The sequence below is a fragment of the Panthera uncia genome (assembly GCF_023721935.1).
Source record: "Panthera uncia isolate 11264 chromosome C1 unlocalized genomic scaffold, Puncia_PCG_1.0 HiC_scaffold_3, whole genome shotgun sequence".
Lineage (NCBI taxonomy): Eukaryota > Metazoa > Chordata > Mammalia > Carnivora > Felidae > Panthera > Panthera uncia.
Window position 1 is genome coordinate 108,489,721 of NW_026057584.1, and position 20,876 is coordinate 108,510,596.

Genomic DNA, 20,876 nt, shown 5'->3' on the forward strand with positions numbered 1-20,876 from the left:
AGGAAGCCCCGAAGCCCTGTGGCTGTGCCAGCTGACCTCCCATGCATGGCTGGACTCTGGGACGTCAGCCCACAGGGCGTGTGCCTTCTTCCAGGGGACAGATACCACCATGCTGCAAAAACTGAACAGTGTCCATGCCAACAACAAGGCTTACCTGCAGCCCAAGAATATCCACGACGCCAGATTTGGCATTGCGCACTTTGCCGGTGAGGTGTACTACCAGACAGAAGGTAGGCGCAGCTCCTGTCCACTTCCCTTCCCTTCCAGATCTGGACCATTCCAGGGGGGCTGTGGGAAGGAGGCTGAGAGGACAAGGTCATTTTGCAGAGCTGGCAATGGGACAAAGGGAATGGAATGGACATGGTTTGTTGGCACCACTCATACTGGATGAGGGCCACCTAATAGGCTCATGTTAACTTAATCACCTCTGTAAAGGCCCCATCTCTACATATGGTCACATTCTGAGGTCCTGGGGTTAGGGCTGCAATGTGTGGATGGGGGCTAGGGGCAGACGATGCAACTCAGCCCATAACACCGCCCCTCCTTAATTTATGGATTCTCAGTCTTCAGGCTGGAGATGGCCCTGGTCCTAGCAGGACCTTCCAGAACCCCAGAGCAGGGCTAGTAGAGGGGCTGGGGGCTCCAGGCCCTCAGGTCTGCCTTAGCAACCACAGACATGCTTGGTTCCTAAACCTCTTCTGTCAGGGGCGCCTGGGCAGCTCAGCTGGTTAAGTGTCTGACTTCAGCTCAGGTCATGATCTCACTGTTCATGAGTTCGAGCCCCCCATTGGGCTCTGTGCTGACAGCTCAGAGCCTGGAGCCTGCTTTGGATTCTGTGTCTCCCTCTCTCTGCTCCTCCCCCACTCATGCTCTGTCTCTCAAAAATAAATAAACATTAAAAAAACAAATCTAAACCTCTTCTGTCAGAGCGCACACACAGGTTCATGCACACTCTGCCTAAAGGCACACATTCACCCCCAAGACCTGTGCAATTTAAACTCCTAATGAGGAGGGAAATATGCCCTCAGGACCTCCTAATCAGTAAGCCATGCCCCATCCTTGGAGCCAGTAAGACACAGCAGTCTGAATTCCTTTCCCTCTTCCATTTTGGGCTCTCAGGAAGAGCAGGGGCTTGGAAGCAGCCAGACTGGCCAGCTGGGGCAGGTGGACGCACAGATCCTCCCGGCGCTGTGTCAGGGCTCTGGGGCGAGGGCAGGAGAGGCCCCTGCAGACTGCAAGCTCCCTGGATGTTACCAGGCTGCCAGATTTTCAGGACTTATCGGTGGGGGCAGGAGGCTTCTTCACAATCTCCTTCTCCTGCTTTCCTTTTCTAGCTCCTTTATATGAATAAGTAGCTGCCTGAATCAGATTTGCCCAAGGTCACCCGGAACTTCAGTGGGCCAGAGCCCCGAGGGGAGCCCTCAGACATTTCACTGCAGGGAAATCTAGACTGTACCCTGAAGGGACATATGGTCCCCGGTGGCTGCTGGTCAGCTCCAGAGTACACCTGGCAGTTACAGTGACGGCGAGGGCTGGGGGTGTTGAGGGAACGGGATCACCAATCACTCCTGTCCCACTCCTGTGGTGCACCCAGCAGAGGGGGCGGGGTGGCGAAGGAAAGGGAAAGTCCTCGACCCACCCTTGAACTGAGCAGTAGAGCCCATGAGAAAGGTCACACAGAGGCCAGGGGAGCCCTGAGGAGGGCCCTGGGGAGCCTCCTGGAATAGACCATGCTTGAGCCGGTCTTGAAGAATGAGCCAGAGCTGGCGTGGGTGCCTGAGGAATGAAGAGTGTCCAGGAGTGGCCAGCGGGGGCTGGAGGTGTGGGAGGGCTGGGGCCTCTGAGGGTAACTCTGTGCCAGTGGGGTACAGGGCCACAGGGGCCCCGGGGGACGAGGAAGGAGGAGACGAGGAAGGCATGCTGTGGTGACAGGACAGCAGAGGAAGTATTTGGGCAGGCAGCACTGGGCAGGACAGTCTGGGCCACGAGCCAGGAAGGGTGGGACAGCGGGCAGAGTGGTGGGCTGTGATCAGAGGGATGGTTCGGGCAGAAAGACTGGCAGTGGATTCGATAGGAGTTGTGGAGGGGATGGCGGGTGTGGGGGTCAGAGGGTTTAGAGGTGGGTGTGACACACTGGGCAGAGATGAGTGCAGGCCTGGGTACAGGGGGGCCCTGCTGGCCAGACAGGGAGGTCAAGGGAGGGATGGAGAGGGCAGCTTCGGCAGGGACTCCTTCAGGCCTCCTGGTGTGACCAGAGTCCCCACACTGCTGCCCTCCCCTTCCCCTGTGGGTCTGTGGTGATGGCTGAACTGGGCTGGCGAGTGGGCTCTGCTTCCCCCACAGGCTTCCTGGAAAAGAATCGAGACGTGCTGAGCACAGATATCCTCACCCTGGTCTCTTCCTCCGAGAACAAGTTCCTGAAGGAGATATTCAAGCTGGAGTCGGCGGGGACCAAGATGGGCCATGGGACCATCATCCGGGCAAAGGCAGGGAGCCAGCTCTTCAAGGTGGTCTCCCGTGGGTGGCCCTGCCAGTGCCTCCTGGGTCTCTCAGCCCTTAGGGCCTCAGGGGTCAGACAGGCACACACAGGAAAGACCTATCACCTGGGTCTCAGTTGCTCAGTCAGGGCCCAGAAGTGAGCGAAAATCAGGAGTGAGGGGTTGCTGTGTGGGCAGTGGTAAGGGGACAGGTTCACATTGACAGGCCTGCTTCTGAGTGTGTGGTGGTCTGGTGGAGGCACATCTGCTGGTGTTAATATTATGTTTCTAGATTGGTCTCTATGTATATGTTGGGTATGTGCATGGTGTATGTATTGTGTGGTGTGTGTGCATGCCGTATGTGTTTTGTGTGGTATCTCTGGGGCGTATGTGTGGTGGGTGTGGTGTGTGTGGTTATTTGGTATATGTGCGTGTGGTGTGGGGTGTGTGGAGTGCGTTTTGTGTGATGTATGTGGGGTGCGGTGTGTGTATGGTATGTATGTGGTGTGTGTGTGTGGTGTGGGGTGTGTGGTGTGGCAGGGGCAGCACTACGGGCCACCGGCCAGGGAGGTGGGCAACAGGGAGCCCTCAGTGCTCCCCAGGGCAGCCTAGGATATCCTGGCAGGGTGAGGGTCTGCCTACCCACTCCCTGCCACATCTCCACCCCTCAAGAGTGACTGTTCCAGAAAAGGCCCATGAATCGTCTAATGAGGAACTCCCCCACCAAGGGGCAGGGAGATGGGCCCAGGAGTGGCTCGGGAAGGGGTGTAGGCAGAGGAACCTGCCCCCTGTGCCTTGCATTCCGTTCTGGCCACACTGAGGTGCCCTTGACCTCTCATCATATCATGCCCCACCCTACCCTCTGTAGGCGGCCTCTCCTGAGACCTCAGAGCCCAGGAAGGCAGCAAGGAGCCCTGAGGTGGTGCAGGACTTGCCCACGTCCGGAACCAGCTGGGACCAGCCCATACCTTCTGCATCACTGAGTTAGGCTACACTCTCCACAGCAAGGCCAGAGTATAGGCTTATCCCGGCCACCGTGGGGCCCCTGGAGCATGTCAGGAGGACATGGGGGGGAATGCACATTATTTCACCAACCTGGACAACAGGAAAATGCTGCCCATTGTTCCTGTAAGGTGCCAGTGGTGGCTTTCTTGTCTCAAAAGTGTTGCCACGTGTCTCCAATTGCTGCCATTTGGCAGTACCTGCCTTCGTTCAGTTGCATTTGACTCGGAGAGGGTTTGATCAGGGAGCATTGCACAAAAGATCAGGCATTGCACAAAACACACACTAGGGCTTGTTTTCTCCTGCATCCATAGTTTCAATACATTTGTTTTAAAACTATATACGTTTACTACAATGCTTACAATGTGCAGTATAAAACATGTTTTAAAAACAAAACCGACACAAGAACTGAAAATGTGGAAGGGTGAGGTAAAAAGGGAGTGTTGTCAGGTCTCACATGGTTTCTCACGCTGGTGCATGATCCTGTACACCCCACGTGGGGGACCCCACCTCTAGGCAGGACGCCTGGCCCTGTCTTGCTCACCAGAACCTATGGTGGGCCAGTAAGGGAGGGGCTGAGTGAACACAGCCCTGCCTATCTGTGGGATGTTGGCAGGAGCCCTCCTCTGGGTCAGCTGTGCCCCAGGCCGAGCCCCCCAGCGCCCCGCTTGTACCTGTGCTTCTGCTTGCAGTCTGCAGACTCTGGCAAGCAGCCCTCCACCCTGGCAGGCCAGTTCAAGAAGTCCCTAGACCAGCTGATGAAAATCCTGACCAGCTGCCAGCCCTACTTCATCCGCTGCATCAAACCCAATGAGTACAAGAAGCCACTGGTAATGAGGGGGGGCTGGGGGCACACACGAGGAGGGAGGGAGCACCTACTGGATGAGTCTAATGGCATCTAGGGTCACGTCACTCCTTTACCAGGAGTGGGGATGCCAGGGCCTGGCTAGCATTAGAGCTGTCTGTCCCCATTTTACAGATGGGGACACTGAGGCAAGGTGACCAGTCTAGGCCATTCTAAGGTCAGTGACTGGCAGGGCTTTGGATAACCAGACCTCTGCTGTCTATGGCCTGCCATTCACCAGCCGTTTGCACTTGGCCGGTGCTCTGCTTCTCTGAGCCCATTTTCTCTCCTGTAAAGTCAGAATCCTGCCAACCTATGGGGGCAGCAAGGCCTATACATGATGTTTTTGGCACATCTGCGTGTGTAAACCTGGCTCAGAAAGGCAGCAACCCACACTAGGATGTTAGAAGCTGGCTAGCTGTCACCAAGACCTGAGGCCAAGCAGCTCTTTGGAGGGTGGCTTTATCTGCATATGTGCTGGGTAGGAGCCTGCCACCCAAAAGTCCTGGATCTGTGGGCTTGGGAATCACACCCAGAGGCTCAAATACAGGACTCCCCAAAACTGGGAAATAACATCTAAAAGGAGATGAAATGACTCAAAAAAATCTTATAAGGGGAAAAAATTAATATTACATTAAATGCAGCATATTTTTGGAATAGAACAAAAGTATATGAAATTGGGACTGGCCCAGGAAATCCAGAAGGTATCCCCCTTATAGGCACAACACCTGTATGTTGGGTAATAACTGTGCTCTCAGAGGCCCTCTGCCCTCATCCCCCACCCCACTTCCAGCACTGAGGGACAGGTGGGCGGGGTCTGGGGCTGATGCTTCTGTCTCTCCAGCAGCCCCAGCTGGGACATGGCTCAGAGACAGTGGCTGCTATGTGGGTGTAGGGGGAGGCCAGGCTGAGGGGCCAGGCAGGCTCAAGGTGAACCTTGCTCAGTGTGGCCCTGAGCCTCAGGCACCTCAACTTTAAATTGGAGCTAAGTACCCCACTATGTAGGGCAGTTATAAAGATTAAATGAGAAACATGGAGCCCACTGGAAATGCTCAATAAATGGGAGCCAATTAGTTGCCCAAGACTAACTGCCATGTGGCCCTGGACCCCATGAGCAGTTGGCTCTGTGGCCCTCAGCCTTTCCAGGTGGGTAACAGCCTGCTGGTAGGCTTGCCAGATTCGAGGGTGTGCCCTTAGTCCCCAGACACTCCTGGCTGGGAGGTTGAGGGGGGCTCTCTTGCGGCTAAGCCATGCAGAGTCTGGAGCCATGGCTGAAGACCCCATTCCCCTGCTCAAAGTATCGTGTCCAAATTCCTCTCTATCAGCCATGCCCATCTCTGGGGAAGAGAAACTAAGCTGGCTACAATGCTTTCTGACTCTAGGTAGGAAATGTGTTTCTTCATTCCATTAGAGTGTGGGAGGTGGGACAGCGCCCACCCCAGCACAGGCAAGGCTGCAAGGAAACTTCTTTGAGAGCATTGTTGTGGGGCATTTAAAAACATTTTACACATGACATATGCAAATAACTTTTATATTCATAGTACTTTGCATATGCTGAGAATGAGGGAAGTATTAGTGTTCTTGTGGAAGTCACAGTTTGTATATTACCGACTTCCATCTGCTTGGAAATACTCTCGGGACCGAATTTTCAGCGACTTGGGTCCAAATTCCTCTCTGGAAAATAGGAGTCTGCAGGTTAAAGCATACACTGCGATTCAGGCAAGCATCGTGGGGTTCTCTCCTATCTGGGGACAGCCGGGTGGTTGGGAGGGCCGCCCTGGCAGGTGCACCAAGCACATGCAGCGGTTCAGAAAGCGGGCCTTTGACCTGTGCGCCCGCAGCTGTTCGACCGGGAGCTGTGCATCCGGCAGCTGCGCTACTCGGGCATGATGCAGACGGTGTACATCCGCAAGTCGGGCTTCCCCATCCGGTACACGTTTGACGCGTTCTCCCAGAGGTTTCGTGTGTTGCTGCCCAGCGCCGTGAGATTCCAGGTGCTCGCCCCGCCCCCCCCCGCCCCCCGCCTGCTCATGCTGGCCCTGACAGGCGTTAAGTGACCTCAGGGGTGCCCCAACCCCCAGGTTCAAGGGGGTCCTCTAGCTGCCCTCCCGATGCTGAGGGCCCCTTCCTGGACCCCCTTCCTTCTCATCTCCTCCAGCCCCATCTCTCACTCCCTGGGTCTCCTGGGAGAGAGGGAGGGGTTGGCTCCCACCGTGTCACACTCCCTGGATGAGGCTAGTGGCCAAAATGTTGGTACTAGGAGCTGTCTGCCATTTAAAGCAAACACTGGCGAGATCATGCCCTGGTGGGGTTGCTGTTTGGAGCAAGATGTCCTTCCCATCCTTTCTCAAACACTCAGCTGCCTACACTTGGAGCTGTCCAAGTGCTCAACAGCCACGCTGAGGCCCCAGGCGTGGTGGCCTCGAGGCTCCTGGGTCTGGGCTCTCCCCTGGCCCCACTCTTGTTCAGAAGTGCCTTGAGCCTGTGTCCTGGCCAAGCAACTCTGACACCCAGGAGAGGAGGAGGACTCGAGTCCCAGAAAGCCTTTGTGGAGGGAGCCTCAGCCTCCCACCTGGGGGCCTGCTCCAACGCCACCAAGCCACTCCTGTTTTCTCCTCGGCAGCTTCGAGACAAGGCTCGCCAGATGACCCTGCGCATTGCCGAAACGTGGCTGGGGACAGACAAAGAATGGAAAGTGGGAAAGACCAAAATTTTCCTGAAGGTGAGCCCCTGAACACGCTGGTCTTCAGCCTCCTGGAGCGTGAGGGACTGGTCTCATGCCCACCAGGTGGCATCCGCTCACCCACCCTGAGCCAGTGCCGTGGGAGCTTGCTCTGGGCATGGCCCCCACCCTGAGGCACCCCTGTTGTAGAAAGCCATGCTGGGGCGGGGGGCGGGGGGAAGAGAGGCAAGGGACCATGAGGAGAGCTCAGCCCCGCCTGCAGAAGTCCAGGAGGCTTCTCAGAGCAGGGCATCAAAGGCAAGACCTCAGGAGAAGGGGGAGCTGCCCCAGGCCACCAGGCAGAAGCAAGCAGGAGCTCAGGGTAGGCTCCCACAGTCCCTTAGATAGGCCTCCTCCTCCATGTGGGGAGCCACAGTCTAAAGAGTCAGAACTGGGGAAGCTCCACCTTTTTAGAGCCCTGGAGAGCCAGCACTTCCGTGGAAGGAGCCAGTGTGCTGGCCCCCTCCCCCTAGAAGAGCTTGTCCTTGAGCAGGCCTGTGCAAGCAGCACCTCCCGTCTCCATCCCCTACAACTTCCAGTGAGGCCCAAGGTCACACGGAGGCAGCTTGTGGCTGACACCCACAGCCTTTGGGCCCTCCAGGACTGCACGTTGGGTCCAAGAACCACGGAGGAGAAATCCTTGTAAACTGTGGGTGGGTGAGCAAAAAGAGAAAGAGGAGGGAGGAGAGAAGATCACTGCCTGGACACATGCTCTGCCAGCCCGCCCAAGCGCCACCCCATCCCCCTGCCCCTTCCAAAGTCCTCCACTCCCTCCACTTTCCCCATAGAGCCTGCCCACCTGTCTTCATCTGTCCCCAGAGGGACCTCCCGACCCTGATCCTCTGGTTAGTCTGTCTGTTCCTCTGTCCATGCATTAGCCAGGCTTGTGCTGGGGCTCTGGGACTTAGACAACCAGGAAGACACAGAGGGGCTTCAGATTCCACTGGGGAGGTGAGGCCGGGGAGGATAGACATTGGGCAAGTCCCAGGGTGCTGTCCCAGAAGCTGGGACAGACCGCGAGGGCCACAGGGGTGCGGTCAGTGTAGGCAGGTGGTGGAGGAGGGGAGGAGGAGAGTGCCCACCCCTCCCTGGCTGCTCCTTGAGGCCACCGTCAGGGGTCTAGTGTATTTCTGTGTTCCCAGTGCCCACCCAGGCACATGAAGAGGCTCCATGCTTGCTGATGCAAGACTGATGGAGGCAGGAGAGGCCACCAAGCCCCTGCCTCTCCTTACCACTCACCAAAAGGCCAAGCTTCTTTCTGTTCCACAAAGATGGTCTTTGCCCTGCAGGGACTAGGATGGCAAGCCCAAGGAAATAGGGATCCAGTTGAAGCACAAAAGCAGGCCAGGGACGGTCGCAGCTCAGGGGTGAATAAGGCTCATCGACCCACTTCGAGTCCTACTCGAAGGCTGAGGAAACATGTTTATATTGAAACAAGTATGAGCCTGTAATACAAGTTGCGTGACATTTCACATGAATTTGGGGAAATAAAACACAACTTTGGGGAAACTTTTTGACCCCTTCTTGGGTTCTCCAGAGCAGAAATGAAATTTGCCAGATTGAATTCACAAGAGAAAAGAGCTAAAATGGGAAGTTCTTGGATGGGGGACTGGAGGGCTGATGTGAGCTACATCAGGATCAATTTGAGGGCCCCTTCCCCTTGCTTGCCCTCCAGGGAGCACATATGGGAAAAGTCTGGGAGACCCTTTGGGAGACAGAGCCCTGGCCCCAGGTGGGGTGTGGAGATGAGTGGGAGCAGCTACATGCTGGGGTCTCTTGTGTCGCAGGATAAACAGGACACTCTGCTGGAGTTACAGAGGAGTGAGATGCTGAACAAGGCAGCCGTCAGCATCCAGAAAGTCCTGCGAGGCTACAAATACAGGTGCTGGCCCTGCCCAAGCCCTCCCCAGCCCACACACCCACATCTTTTCATGGGCTTATCTGCCACGAGTATGTATATCCTCTTTGGTGAACCGTCTGTGTGTGCTATTTGCCCGGTTTCTAATTTAATTCTCTGTTGAATTTTGGGAATTATTTATATATACTAGATACTAGTCCTTTGCTGGATGCATGGTTTGCAAAGATCTTCTCCCAGTCCAGCATTTTTCATGAAGTCCTCTTAAGAGGGTCCTTGCAGAGCAAAATTTTTAGTTGTTTTTTTCTAAATTTCTTTAATGTTTATTTTATTTTTGAGAGAGAGACAGAGTGTGAACAGGGGAGGGGCAGAAAGAGAGGGAGACACAGAATCTGAAGCAGTCTCCAGGCTCTGAACTGTCAGCACAGAGCTGGACATGGGGCTCGAACTCACGAACCCTTAGATCATGACTGGAGCCGAAGTCAGATGCTTAAACGACGGAGCCACCCAGGCGTCCCCAAAATTTTTAGTTTTGATGGAGTCCAGTTTATCAAATTTTCCTTCATGGAGCTTGCTTTTGGTGTCACCTCTAAGATCTCTGCCCTAAGGTTTTCTCTTATCTTTTTTTTTTCTAGAAGATTCTATAGTTTTACAGTTTACATTTAGGTCCATTTTCATTTTGAGTGGACCTTGTGTAGGGTGTGAGACTTAGGCTAAGGTTCTTTTAAAAAAATTTTCCCCAGTGGATGTTGCTCCTGCATCACTCATTCACTGAAAAGTCCATCCTTGTTTCAATGACTTCATTTTGCACCTGTGTCAAAAATCAGTTGGGCGTATTTGTAGGTCTGTTTCTGCATTCTCTATCCTGTTGCATTAACCTGTGTGTCTGTTCCTCTGCCAATGCCACACTGTCTTGTTGACTGTAGTTCTATAATAAGTCTTGAAGCTGTATAGACAAATTCTTCCTACCTTCTTCTTTTTTTTAATTGTTTTAGCTGTTCTGGGTCTTTTGCCTTTCCATATACATTTTAGAAACATCTTGTCCATATCTACAAAAAATCTTGCGGGGATTTTCATAGTAGTTATGTTGAATATCAATTTAAGGAGAATTGATGTCTCTATTAGGTTGTTTTCTAATCCATGAATTCCATTTACTTAGATCTTTTTTGATGTCTTTTACCAGTGTCTTATAGTTTTCAGCATACATGTTCTGCACATGTTTTGTTAGGTTTATACCTAGATTGGGTTTTTTGTGGTTTTTTTGAGAGATTATAAATGGTACTGTATTTTTAATTTTGGCATTGATGTATTCATTGGTGGTATGTTAAAATATTATTGATTTGTGTGTTGACTTTGTTTCCTGTAACCTTGCTGAAGTCACTTACTTTTTATGGATTTCTCAAAGTTTTCTATGTAGACCATCATGTTATGCGCAAATAGGAACAGTCTTATTTCCTCCTTTCCAATCTATATATCTTTTATTTACTTTTCTTGCTTAATGTACTGGCCAGAACTTCCAATATTATAAGAGTGGTGAAAGCAGATACCTTTACTTTGTTTCACAGATTAGGGGAAAGCACTCAGTCTTTAACCATTAAGTGTAATGTTAGCTGTAGGTTTCTTGTGGTTGATCCCTATCAAGTTGAGGAAGTTTCCTGTATTCCTAGTTTTCTGGGAGTGTTTCTCGGAAATGGGTGTTGAATTTTGTCATCTGTTGATTCTACATCAGTTGGTATGATCATGGGATTTTTTCTTGTTTAGCCTTTTATTTTTATTTTTATTTTATTTTACCTTAGCGAGAGAGAGAGTAGCATGTACAAGCAGGGAAGAGGGGCAGAGGGAGAGAGAGAGAGAGAGAGAGAGAGAGAGAGAGTCTTTTTTTTAATAAATTTTTTTTAAGTTTATTTATTTGAGAGAGAGAGAGAGAGACAGTGTGAGCAGGGGAGGGGCAGAGAGAGGGGAGAGAGAGAGAGAACCCTAAGCAGGCTCTGCACTGTCAGCACAGATCCTGATGCCTGATGTGGGTCTCAAACCCATGAAATCGTGAGATCATGACCTGACTGAGAGTCAGACACTTAACCAACTGAGCCACCCAGGTGCCCTGAGAGAGAGAATCTTAAGCAGGCTCCATGCTGAGAATGGAGCCTGACCTGGGGCTCAATCCCACAACTGTGGGATCATGACCTGAGCTGAAATAGAGAGTCAGATGCTCAACAGACTAAGCCACTCAGGCACCCCCTTGGTTGGCCTTTTAATATGGTGGATAACATTGACTGGTTTTTTAATACCGAACCAGCCCTAGAATAAACCCCACTTAGTCATAGTGTGTAGTTCTTTTTGTATATTGCTGTATACTATTTGCTAATATTTTGTTGTGAATTTTTACTTCTATATTTATGAGATCTTTAGGTTTATTCTTTTGTAATGTTTTTGTCTGGTTTTGGTATCAGAGTAACATTAGCTCCATAAAAAGAATTAGGAAGTGTTTCCCCTTCTTCTATTTTCTGGAAGAGATTGCACAGAATTGTGAATTCTTTAAATGTTTGCTAGAATTCTCCAGTGAAACCATCTGGTCCTGGAGACTTCTTTGTGGGGAGTTTTTAAATGATAAATTCCTTAGTAGTTGAGGGCAATCCAAATTATCTATTTCAGATTGAGTGACTTGTGGCAATTTGTGCTTTTTGAGAAACTGGTGCATTTCATCTAAGTTGTCAGAAAAATTTTGTATGTGCAGAGTTATTCATAGTATTCCATTATTATAATTTTGATGTCTGCAGAGTCTGTGATGATACTCTGTTTCATCCCTGATATTGACAACTTGTGTCTTTCTCTTTTCTTTGTCTGTTTTTCTAGAGAGGTCTGTCAATTTTCTTGACCTTTTCAAAGAACCAGCTTTTAGTTTCATTGATTTTTTCTAATGCTTTTCTTTCTTTCTTTTTTCAATTTCCGTGATTTCTGCTCTTTTTATTATTTCTTTTCTTCTTCCAGCCTAGAGTGTACTTTATTCTTCTTTTTGTAGATTTTTAAGGTGGGAGCTCAGATATTTGATTCAAAGCTTTTCCGCTATTCTGATGTAAAGTGCTATAAATCTCCTCAGCCCTTCTTTAGCTATGTCTCATACATTTTGATATGTTATTTTTTCATTTTTATTCAATTGGTTTTTTAAAAAATTTCCTTTGAGACTTTCTCTGGCTCATGGGTTATTTGGAAGTATGTTGTTTAGTTTCAAAGTGTTTGGAGCCTTTCTTGTTATCATTCTGTTATTGATTTCTAGTTTGATTCCATTGTGGTTAGAGACACAATCTGTATGGGTTAAATTTTTTTAGTGTGCTGATATTTCCTTTATGGCCCAGGATATGGACTGTCTTGTTATATGTTCTAAGGGTGCTTGAAAAGGGCATGTATTCTGCTGTTGTTTAGTGGAATGTTCTAAACATGTCAATTATATCTTGTTGGTTGATAATGATATTGAATTTTATATTCTTGCTGATTTATTGCCTAGTTGTTCTACCCATTATTGAGAAAGGAGTGTTGAAGTTTCCAACCATAATTATGGATTTTCCCATTTTTCATTTCAGTTCTATCATTTTTTGCTTCATATATTTTTTAGCTGTGTTTTTTGGTGCATACACATTTAGGATTGCTATGTCTTCTTGGTGGATTTATCCTTTTATCATCATGCAATGCCCCCCTCTGTCTCTGGCTATTTTCTTTGTTCTGAGGTCTACTTTTCTGATAATACAGCCACTCCTGTTTTGTTCTGGTTATTATTTGCATGATATATATTTTTCATCCTTTTACTTTCAACCTGTGTTTTAAGTGAGTTTCTCATAGACAGTCATGCTTTTAAATCTATTAAGCCAATCTCTGTCTTTTAATTGGTGTAGTTATGCTTTTTACACTTAATGTAATTATTTATGTCAGAAATTAAGTCTGTCATTTTATTTTTTGTTTTCTGTTTGTTCTCTGTTTTTCATTTCTCTGTTTTCTTTGTCCTGCCATACTGCGGATTGCCTAAATGTTTTTTAAAATTCCATTTTCATTTATTTATAGTGTTTTCAAATGTATTTCTTTTTAAAGCTTTTTTTAGTGGTCGCTCCAATATTACATTATATATACACAAATTATGACAGTCTATTAGTGTCATCATTTTACCACTTTGAGAAGTATAGAAACTTTATCTGTCTTTATGTCCATTTACCTTCTCCCATTTGTAATATAATTTTCCTTAAATGTTTCCTCTACATACATTTAGAACCACATCAGACAGTGTTACAGATTTTGCTTCTATCATCAAACAAAATTTAGAAAACTCAAGAGGAGAGGAAACTTCATTGAATTGCTTACTTACTTACACTATTACTTACTATTTATTTTTTCCTTCTTGGTATTCTACGGTTTCTTCTTTTATCATTTCCTTTCTCTTTAAAGAACTTCTTCTATTTGTTCTTTTAGGAGGTCTAGTGACAATTCTCTTAGTCTTCATCTGGGAATGTCTTGATTTCCCCTTCAGTTCTGAAAGATATTTTCACTAGCATAAAATTCTGGGTTGATGGCTCTTCTCTCTCAATCCTTGGAGAATATTGTGCCACTTCCTCCTGGGCTCCACGGTTTCTGATGAGAAATCCAAATCATTTTCTCCCTATAAGTAATGTGTTGTTTCTCTCTTGTTACTTTCAAGATTTTTTTGCCTTTAGTTTTCAGAAGTTTAACCATGATGTATCTTGATGTGAATTAATTTGAATTTATCCTGTTTGAGGTTTGTTGAGCTTGTTTATATCTTTTGTTATGATTATGAACTTTTCAGTCGTTATTTCTTGTAATGCTTTTGCAGCACTATCTCTTTCTCCTTTCTTTCTAGGACTCCAATGACCAAAAAAAAAAAAAAAAAAAAAAAAAGATACAGTCCCAATGGTGCCTAAGGCTCTGGTCATTTTATTTCAGTCTCTTTTCTCTCTGTTTTTCAGGTTGGGTGATTTTTACTGTTCTATCTTCAAGCTCACTAACTCTTTCCTCCTTTCTCTCTGTCTGTTGCCAAACTGAGATTTTTTGTTTTTGTTTTTGTTTTTTAATTTCAGTTATTATATTTTTCAGTTCTAAAAGTTCCATTTGGTTCTACTTTATGTCTTTTACTTCTTTACTAAGACTTTGTATTTTCTCATTTGTTTCAGGTGTGTTTATAATTGCTCTTTGAAGCATTTTTATAATGGCTAACTTTTCTGTCCATGTTGGCATATGTTGCTTGTCTTTTCTTATTCAAGTTGCTATTTTCCTTGCTCCTTGTATGATAAGTGATTTTGGACTGAAACATGGACATTTTGGGTATTATATTATAAGAACTCTGAGTCTTGCTTAAACATTCTGTTTTAGCTGGGTTCCTCTGACACTACTCTAGCAGGGAAAAGTAGCGGCGACATCTGTTTACTGTCAGATGAGGTGAGAGTCTAAGTTCTCCACCTTGCCTCCATTGACTCTCAAAGCAAGTAGAGGTTCTTTTTACTGCTGGCTGGGAGTGGGAGTTCCAGCTTCCCAGCAGTCCTCCACTGATACCACAGGGGGAGAGTGACATTCTTCCCAAATGGGGATGGTGAAAGGCCTGCCTTTGCACTAGGTCTCCTCTGATACCACTCCAGCATGGAGGGGAGGAGTACCCCATTACTGCCAAGTGGTGGTGGAAGTCCAGAATTCCCCAGGGGTCTCCACCAACACTTTAGCTCCTAGTCTGGGAAATATGAGGTAAAAAGAAAACCTAGAAAAGTTACCACTGTGTCACTCCTTGGATCTGAGATCTCTAGCTAATCTGCCTTCTCCTCTCCACATTTCAGTCTTCTCGTCTTTGTTTTATACTTTAGTTGTAGTTAGCAGGAGATATAAGAAAAAAGTATGTCTGCCCCATACATCTTCTCAGAAGTGATCATCATCGATAACTGATGGTGTTCTTGTTCTTCTACACAATGCAATTAGACAAGAATATTAAAGAAAAGATAGAAATCAGGGTTTGTCAGCTTCAACTCTGTTGACATTTTGGATTAGATAACTCTTTGTTGTGAGGGGCTGTCCTGGGCATTGGGGATGTTTAGCAGTATCCCTGACCTCTACTCACAAGACGTCAATAGCATGCTCCTTCCCCATCTCCCAGTCATAACAACTCAAAATGTCTCTAAACATTGCCAAATATGCCTTGGGGGCAGAATCATCCCCATTTGATAACCAGTAGTATAAATACCAGAAAGGAGACAAATTATCTTTATTTTTGATAATTCAATTATTTACTTTGGCCTATATTAGAATCATCTGGGGAGATATTTATACTCTGTGTGTGTATGTATACAAAAAAAATATTAGGTAGATGGATAGATAAATAGATATACAGATATATATATTTCCCAGACCCTTCAGCAAAGATTCTGATTTAATTGGACTAGGTAGGGCCTGAGCATCAATAAATATTGAAGTTCTCCAGATGATTTTTAATATGGTTGAGGTCTACTGTCTTAAACCTAAGAAAATATCCTGAAAAATTAATAGAAGTGAAAAGGAAACTCAGATAAGTGTGAGATAAAAGATACATCTATATGCACCAAGCTTGCCTCCCCAGAGGCCAAATTTCAGGTTACCCTCCCAGTGTTCAGCCCACTTTCCTCCCTGCATCAGAGAGCAGTTCGATGGAGCTGCCAGGCTACCAGGGCCTAGGGGGCTGCCCTCCTGCCTTGACCTGCCTCCAGGGAGGAGTCCCAGTCCTGGGATTTCTGACCTGGTTCCTGGCAGACACCTGGGCTACTGGCCAGAGGAACAGGAAGAGTCTGACAAGGAATAAAAAATGAGACAGGGCGCCTGGATGGCTCAGTCGGTTAAGCGTCTGACTCTGGCTCAGGTCACGATCTCACAGTTCATGGGTTCGAGCCCTGCGTTGGGTTCTGTGCTGACAGCTTGGAGGTTAGAGCCTGCTTCGGATTCTGTGTTTCCCTCTCTCTCTGCCCCTCCCCTGCTTGCGCTCTGTCTCTCTCTCTCAAAAATAAAATAACCATTAAAAAAAATTTTTTTAAGTTGGAAATGAGTTTTATCCCTAATACAAGGAGTGAGGGAAAATGTCCTGATTGTTCTAAAAACTGCACTGTCCTAATTCACAAAGTTGCATCGTTGGCAGATCGCAGTTCCTAACACGTGTGTCTTTGGCTTATAAAGGCTTCTGAAAAAGAAGTAATATTTGTATTCATTCTCCCCAACCTTTCATTATCCCTCTTCCCTTCAAATCATTTTCCCCCCAAAGGCTGTGAAATGTGTGAAGTTGTTACATACATTTGGACTTGCATTCGCCCTTCTAGGAAGGAGTTCCTGAAGCAGAGGCAGGCAGCTGTGACCCTCCAGGCCGGGTGGAGAGGCTACTACAACAGGCGGAACTTCAAGCAGGTGAGAGAACTCACTTGGGAGGCTGCTCCAGCTGAAAGTTCATTCTTGTGAAGGTGAGAGCTCAGGCAGGAGGGATCAGATCACCAACGTGTTACAACAGACCTCAAATGACCAGCTCTCAGCACCCCACACAGTGTCTGTTTAGCATCATTCAGGTCACAGGCTTTCAGGTTTATGGGCTGCACAGTGTCCTTTTGCAGAGTTTGGAGCGTCTCCCGAGCTAGAACAAGGTGGCCTGCTCTGAAATCATATGATCGTCTTTTCTCAATTTACAGGCAACAAATAAATGGATGGATTATTCTCTGTTTCAAGGCCTTCAGATGTTTTTCATAACCACAGACACTGCTAATAAGTGTCTGCTCAAGAAATGAGCTAGAGCAACCATAACCATGCCCTACTGGGCCTCACTTGACCACTTGCCTTTGTCCTGGGACATGACTATGGTTGAGACACACAGTGGTCACATCAGCAAACCAGGCTCAGGAAACCAGGACTGGATGGGCCGTAAGAGGCTACAGTTCTGTGGAGGAGAGCAAAGGCCCCTGATTACTGGGCTGTGGAATGATGCTTTGGGGGCAGAGAAATTCCAAAAGGAGCCTTTGGGTGTCTGGGCAGAAGAGGCTGAAAGGCAGGGAGCAGGGAAGTGACACCAAGATGCACATCCCAGCATTTTGAAATTTGACCCCGGGCCTGCCTGGGTTCTGTGCTCACAGGACATAATGGCAGCTGACATGGATGGAAAGTCTACTTAGAGCCATTGCTCTGCCTGCATCATTGGATTTATTATTAAATCCACCCCATATGTCAAGAAACTGAGGCATAGAGAAGTTAAGTAATTTTCCCAGGAGCACAGTGAGTAAGCAGTAGAGCTGGGGTTTGGGTGCCAGTCTGCGTGACATCCAAGCGTGTAAGACAAAGCGTGACCCCACACACCTGGCACTCACTGCGTTGGTCTCTGAGAAGCCAACAAGACTCACCCAGGGACTCAGGGACTGCCATCACCAGAGCATGTTTGCAGCATAGAAATGGGTATTCACCAATTTATTTCCTCTTTATGTTAAAGATCCCAGAGATTGGCTTGGTGACGCCAGCCATCGGCTTCCACCTGGGGGCGCTAGCTCTTGACAATTTGGCTGACCTGGCTTTAGGTGTGATGAGCAAGGCCTCTGGGACCCCATCACCCACATGACATCCAAGCCAGTTCTCTACCCCTGGCCACCAGGAGAGCACTATACTGCTCACGCCGTTCCACAAATGCTTATTTAGCATGTATTTACGTGGCAAGGACTGTTCTAAGTGCTTTGCAAGTAATCACTTATTTAACATGCTTCTACTCATAGGTGTGTAAAATTTTAGCGCTAGTCCTTTGCCCAAAAGCAGAGAACTGTAAAGGTAATTTGCGAGGTCTTCTGGGGCATATGACTTGCCTCTCTTTTTCTGTGTCCCTTCGGGAAGGCGTTCTCTGCACTCTGCCCTGCTGGGCCAGGCCTCACTTTGGATGTACATCCCTCTTGCTTCCGCAGATCCTCCTGGGTTTTGAGCGCCTGCAGGCCATTGCCCGGGGCCTCCTACTGGCCAAGCAGTACCAGATGATGCGGCAGAGGACGGTCCAGCTACAGGCACTCTGCAGGGGCTACCTCGTGCGCCAGCAAGTCCAAGCCAAGAAGAGGGCGGTGGTGATCATCCAGGCACACGCCAGGGGCATGGCCGCCCGGCGGAACTTCCGGCAGCAGAAAGCCAATGTAGGTGGCCGCTGTCCTTTTGGGCTGGTGGGGGATGCATGGGACCCACGGCAGGGAGGGCAGTCAGGAGGGGTGAGCGGCAACATGAGCTTTCACGAGGCACTCCTATCCCCTCCATGTCCAAAGTTATTACTGCAACATGTGGGACACCTAGGTCCCCCCAGGAACACACAGTGGGTGGCATGGGAGAGGCATCGTGTCAACAGGATAGTCTTATGCCTGGAACCTGGAAATTGAGCTTCTTGATCCTCTCCCTTTAGCCCTGGGGATGGTTTCTCAGCAGGACTGGGCCATCCCTGGATGACGTAGGAAACCGGGGCCAAATGAGCCATGGGAGACCACAGCTCCATGGACGAGGTCGAAAGCCCCTAGTGACTGGGCTGTGGCATGACAGGGGACAGAGAAATTCCAAGAAGAATTTGAGTGGGCAGGAGAGGCTGGAGGACAGGGAACAGGGGAGCCGTTCAAGTAGCTCATCCCTACATTTTGAAATCTCTCCCTCGTGACCCCCTCTCCTCCAGCCGGCATCTGAGACTCAACCTCTTTCCTCGGAACTGTGATAAGGCAAAGGGCTAGGATGAAGTCCACACCTGCTCTCTAGATGAAAATTAGGTCTGCTGAGTGCATTACTAGTACAGTGGCTGGGACAAGTAAGAGAACAGGGCCTCAGATGTATGAGCAGCAGGCTTCTGCTCCCGTGTGGCCCCAGACGGGCCACAAATCAGCCTCATCTGTGCGCTAGTGAGGATGGGCCCAGGGACCTGCCCTAGTGGAGCCTTGGTGCTCTTTGAGTGAAGGGACCTGGTAGATAGTTAGGTTCTGGGGGCCCCTGGGGTTTGAGGCGGTCGCTCGGGGACCATGTCAGGGTAGGGACAGGCAGGCAGCCCCCGTTCTCTGGACCTCCCATTCTCCATGGGAAATGAAAAGCTAAGGGTGGTTGATCTCTAGTCACACTAGCTATTAAATTCTAGGATTTTGTTTATTTTTTATGTTTTATTATTTAATGCTTATTTATTTTTGAGAGGGAGAGAGAGAGTGTGAGCAGGGGAGGGGCAGAGAGAGAGGGAGACACAGAATCCAAAGCGGGCTCCAGGCTCCAGGCTGTCAGCACAGAGACTGACGCAGGGCTTAAACTCACGAACCTGAGTTAATGGATTGAGCCCCCCAGACGTCCCTGAATTCTAGGATCTTAGAGGAAAACTTATTGATCTGAACGAACAACGTTAGGAGGAGGTTTGGTTGAGTTCTGGAAGGTGCTTGCCTTCCCTGGGCCTGTGGTAACCTTTGCCCTGTGGGGCGTCTGTGCAGGGACTCCTGGTCCTCCCGGCTAGGGAGCAGAAGAGTCAAGATGCCGTCCCCACCAGGAAGCGCAAGTCCATCTATGACAGTGTCACCGACACCGAGATGGTGGAGCGAGTGTTCGGTTTCCTCCCCTCTGTGATCGGTGGGCAGGAGGGCCAGTCCCCGAGGGACTTCGAGGTAAGATGGGTGCTGTCATTCAGGGGTCTGGCCTGGCAGGGGATAGGAGGGCCCCGCTTAGTCCCTGACCTCAGCCAGCCTCTAGGCTCACTGAGAAGCCGGGGGTGGGGGGGGGGCGGATTTTCCACTCGTATGTGACCCCTTTCCCAGAGCACCCTGCAGCTGCCGCTCTGCAGATTGTGACCTGGGGACTGAGGAACACTGAGAACTAATGAACATTGGCAGCAGTGTCTGAGGGAGGAGGAAGCAGGGTGGGAGGAGAGGGCTGGTGTAGAACAGATCCCCCGGGCTCTCACTGCACTGCTTCGGGCCCTGAGACCCAGTGACCCGGGTACCCCCCTGACCCTGCCCCCAGGTGCTCATGCCTTTCCCCTGAGCACGTACACACACGCATGCACACACACACGCACACATAGTACATACCAGGCTGTGCAGAAGGGGCAGCTGAGACCACTTCTGCAGGAGGAATAGCCCGCCAGGGGCCCAGTGAGGCTGTGAGGCAGTGGGAGAGGTCTCGGACACGAGGGGGAGTGGATCATGCTGCAGATAGCCAGACACACCTGTCTTGGGGCTCCCTGGCCCCCAGAGACGCGTGCCCTGCTGGCTAGCATCTGAGAGGATGGCTGACCCTTGACCCTCCCTCTCACTGGCACCCAGGATCTGGAAGTAAGGACCCAGAAGCTGCCTGAGGTTGACCTGGACACGGTCCCCATGGTGGAGGAGTATGAGGAGGATGTGGATGGCCTGGCCGAGTACACCTTCCCCAAGTTCGCTGCCACCTACTTCCAGAAATCAGCCAGCCACACGCACATCCGGCGGCCCCTCCGATACCCACTGCTCTACCACGAGGATGATGCCGACTGCTCGGTACACAGTGGTTCCCTGGTTTCTAGTGGCTCAGGCCTCCCCCTGGCTGAGAGGCAATGAGGAAGGGGAGGGGTCATCGTGGGCCCAGGACTGTGAGCTGCGTTCTAGTGGAGACCTCTATCTTGGTTTCCCCAGGCCGCCCTGGCTGTGTGGAGCATCATCCTGAGGTTCATGGGTGACCTGCCCGAGCCAGTGCTTTTGGCCAGGAATGGCCTGCGTGGCAGCTCCATGATGCAGCACCTCCACGACACCCTGGGCGGAGAGAACAGCACCCGGTCTCCACAGCAGCGTGGATCCATACAGGTGCCTGGTGTGAGGGGGGCAGGGCAGACCCGAGGTGTCCCCCAGGCCTGAGGCCCCACAGAAGCTGGACCCGACTGCTGGCCAGCCATAGGATCCCAAGCTTTGGCTTTCTTCCCTGTGCCTGGTTTCCTCCTTTGCAAATAAGGAGAGTCACAACGGTCTGCAAATAAGGCAG

The 20,876-nt window shown here is 49.4% G+C and overlaps 1 protein-coding gene across 1 annotated transcript in view; it reads left to right on the forward strand.

Moving 5' to 3' along the window:
- MYO7B (myosin VIIB) overlaps nt 1–20,876 on the forward strand; it is a 63,817-nt gene that overhangs the window by 19,249 nt on the left and 23,692 nt on the right. The window contains exons 12-22 of the mRNA XM_049615789.1: nt 95–230; nt 2,344–2,507; nt 4,172–4,309; nt 6,165–6,317; nt 6,947–7,045; nt 8,833–8,927; nt 16,226–16,310; nt 17,834–18,052; nt 19,361–19,531; nt 20,189–20,398; nt 20,534–20,701. Of these exons, the coding sequence (XP_049471746.1) occupies nt 95–230; nt 2,344–2,507; nt 4,172–4,309; nt 6,165–6,317; nt 6,947–7,045; nt 8,833–8,927; nt 16,226–16,310; nt 17,834–18,052; nt 19,361–19,531; nt 20,189–20,398; nt 20,534–20,701 (1,638 nt within the window). The remainder of the gene's footprint in view (nt 1–94; nt 231–2,343; nt 2,508–4,171; nt 4,310–6,164; nt 6,318–6,946; nt 7,046–8,832; nt 8,928–16,225; nt 16,311–17,833; nt 18,053–19,360; nt 19,532–20,188; nt 20,399–20,533; nt 20,702–20,876) is intronic.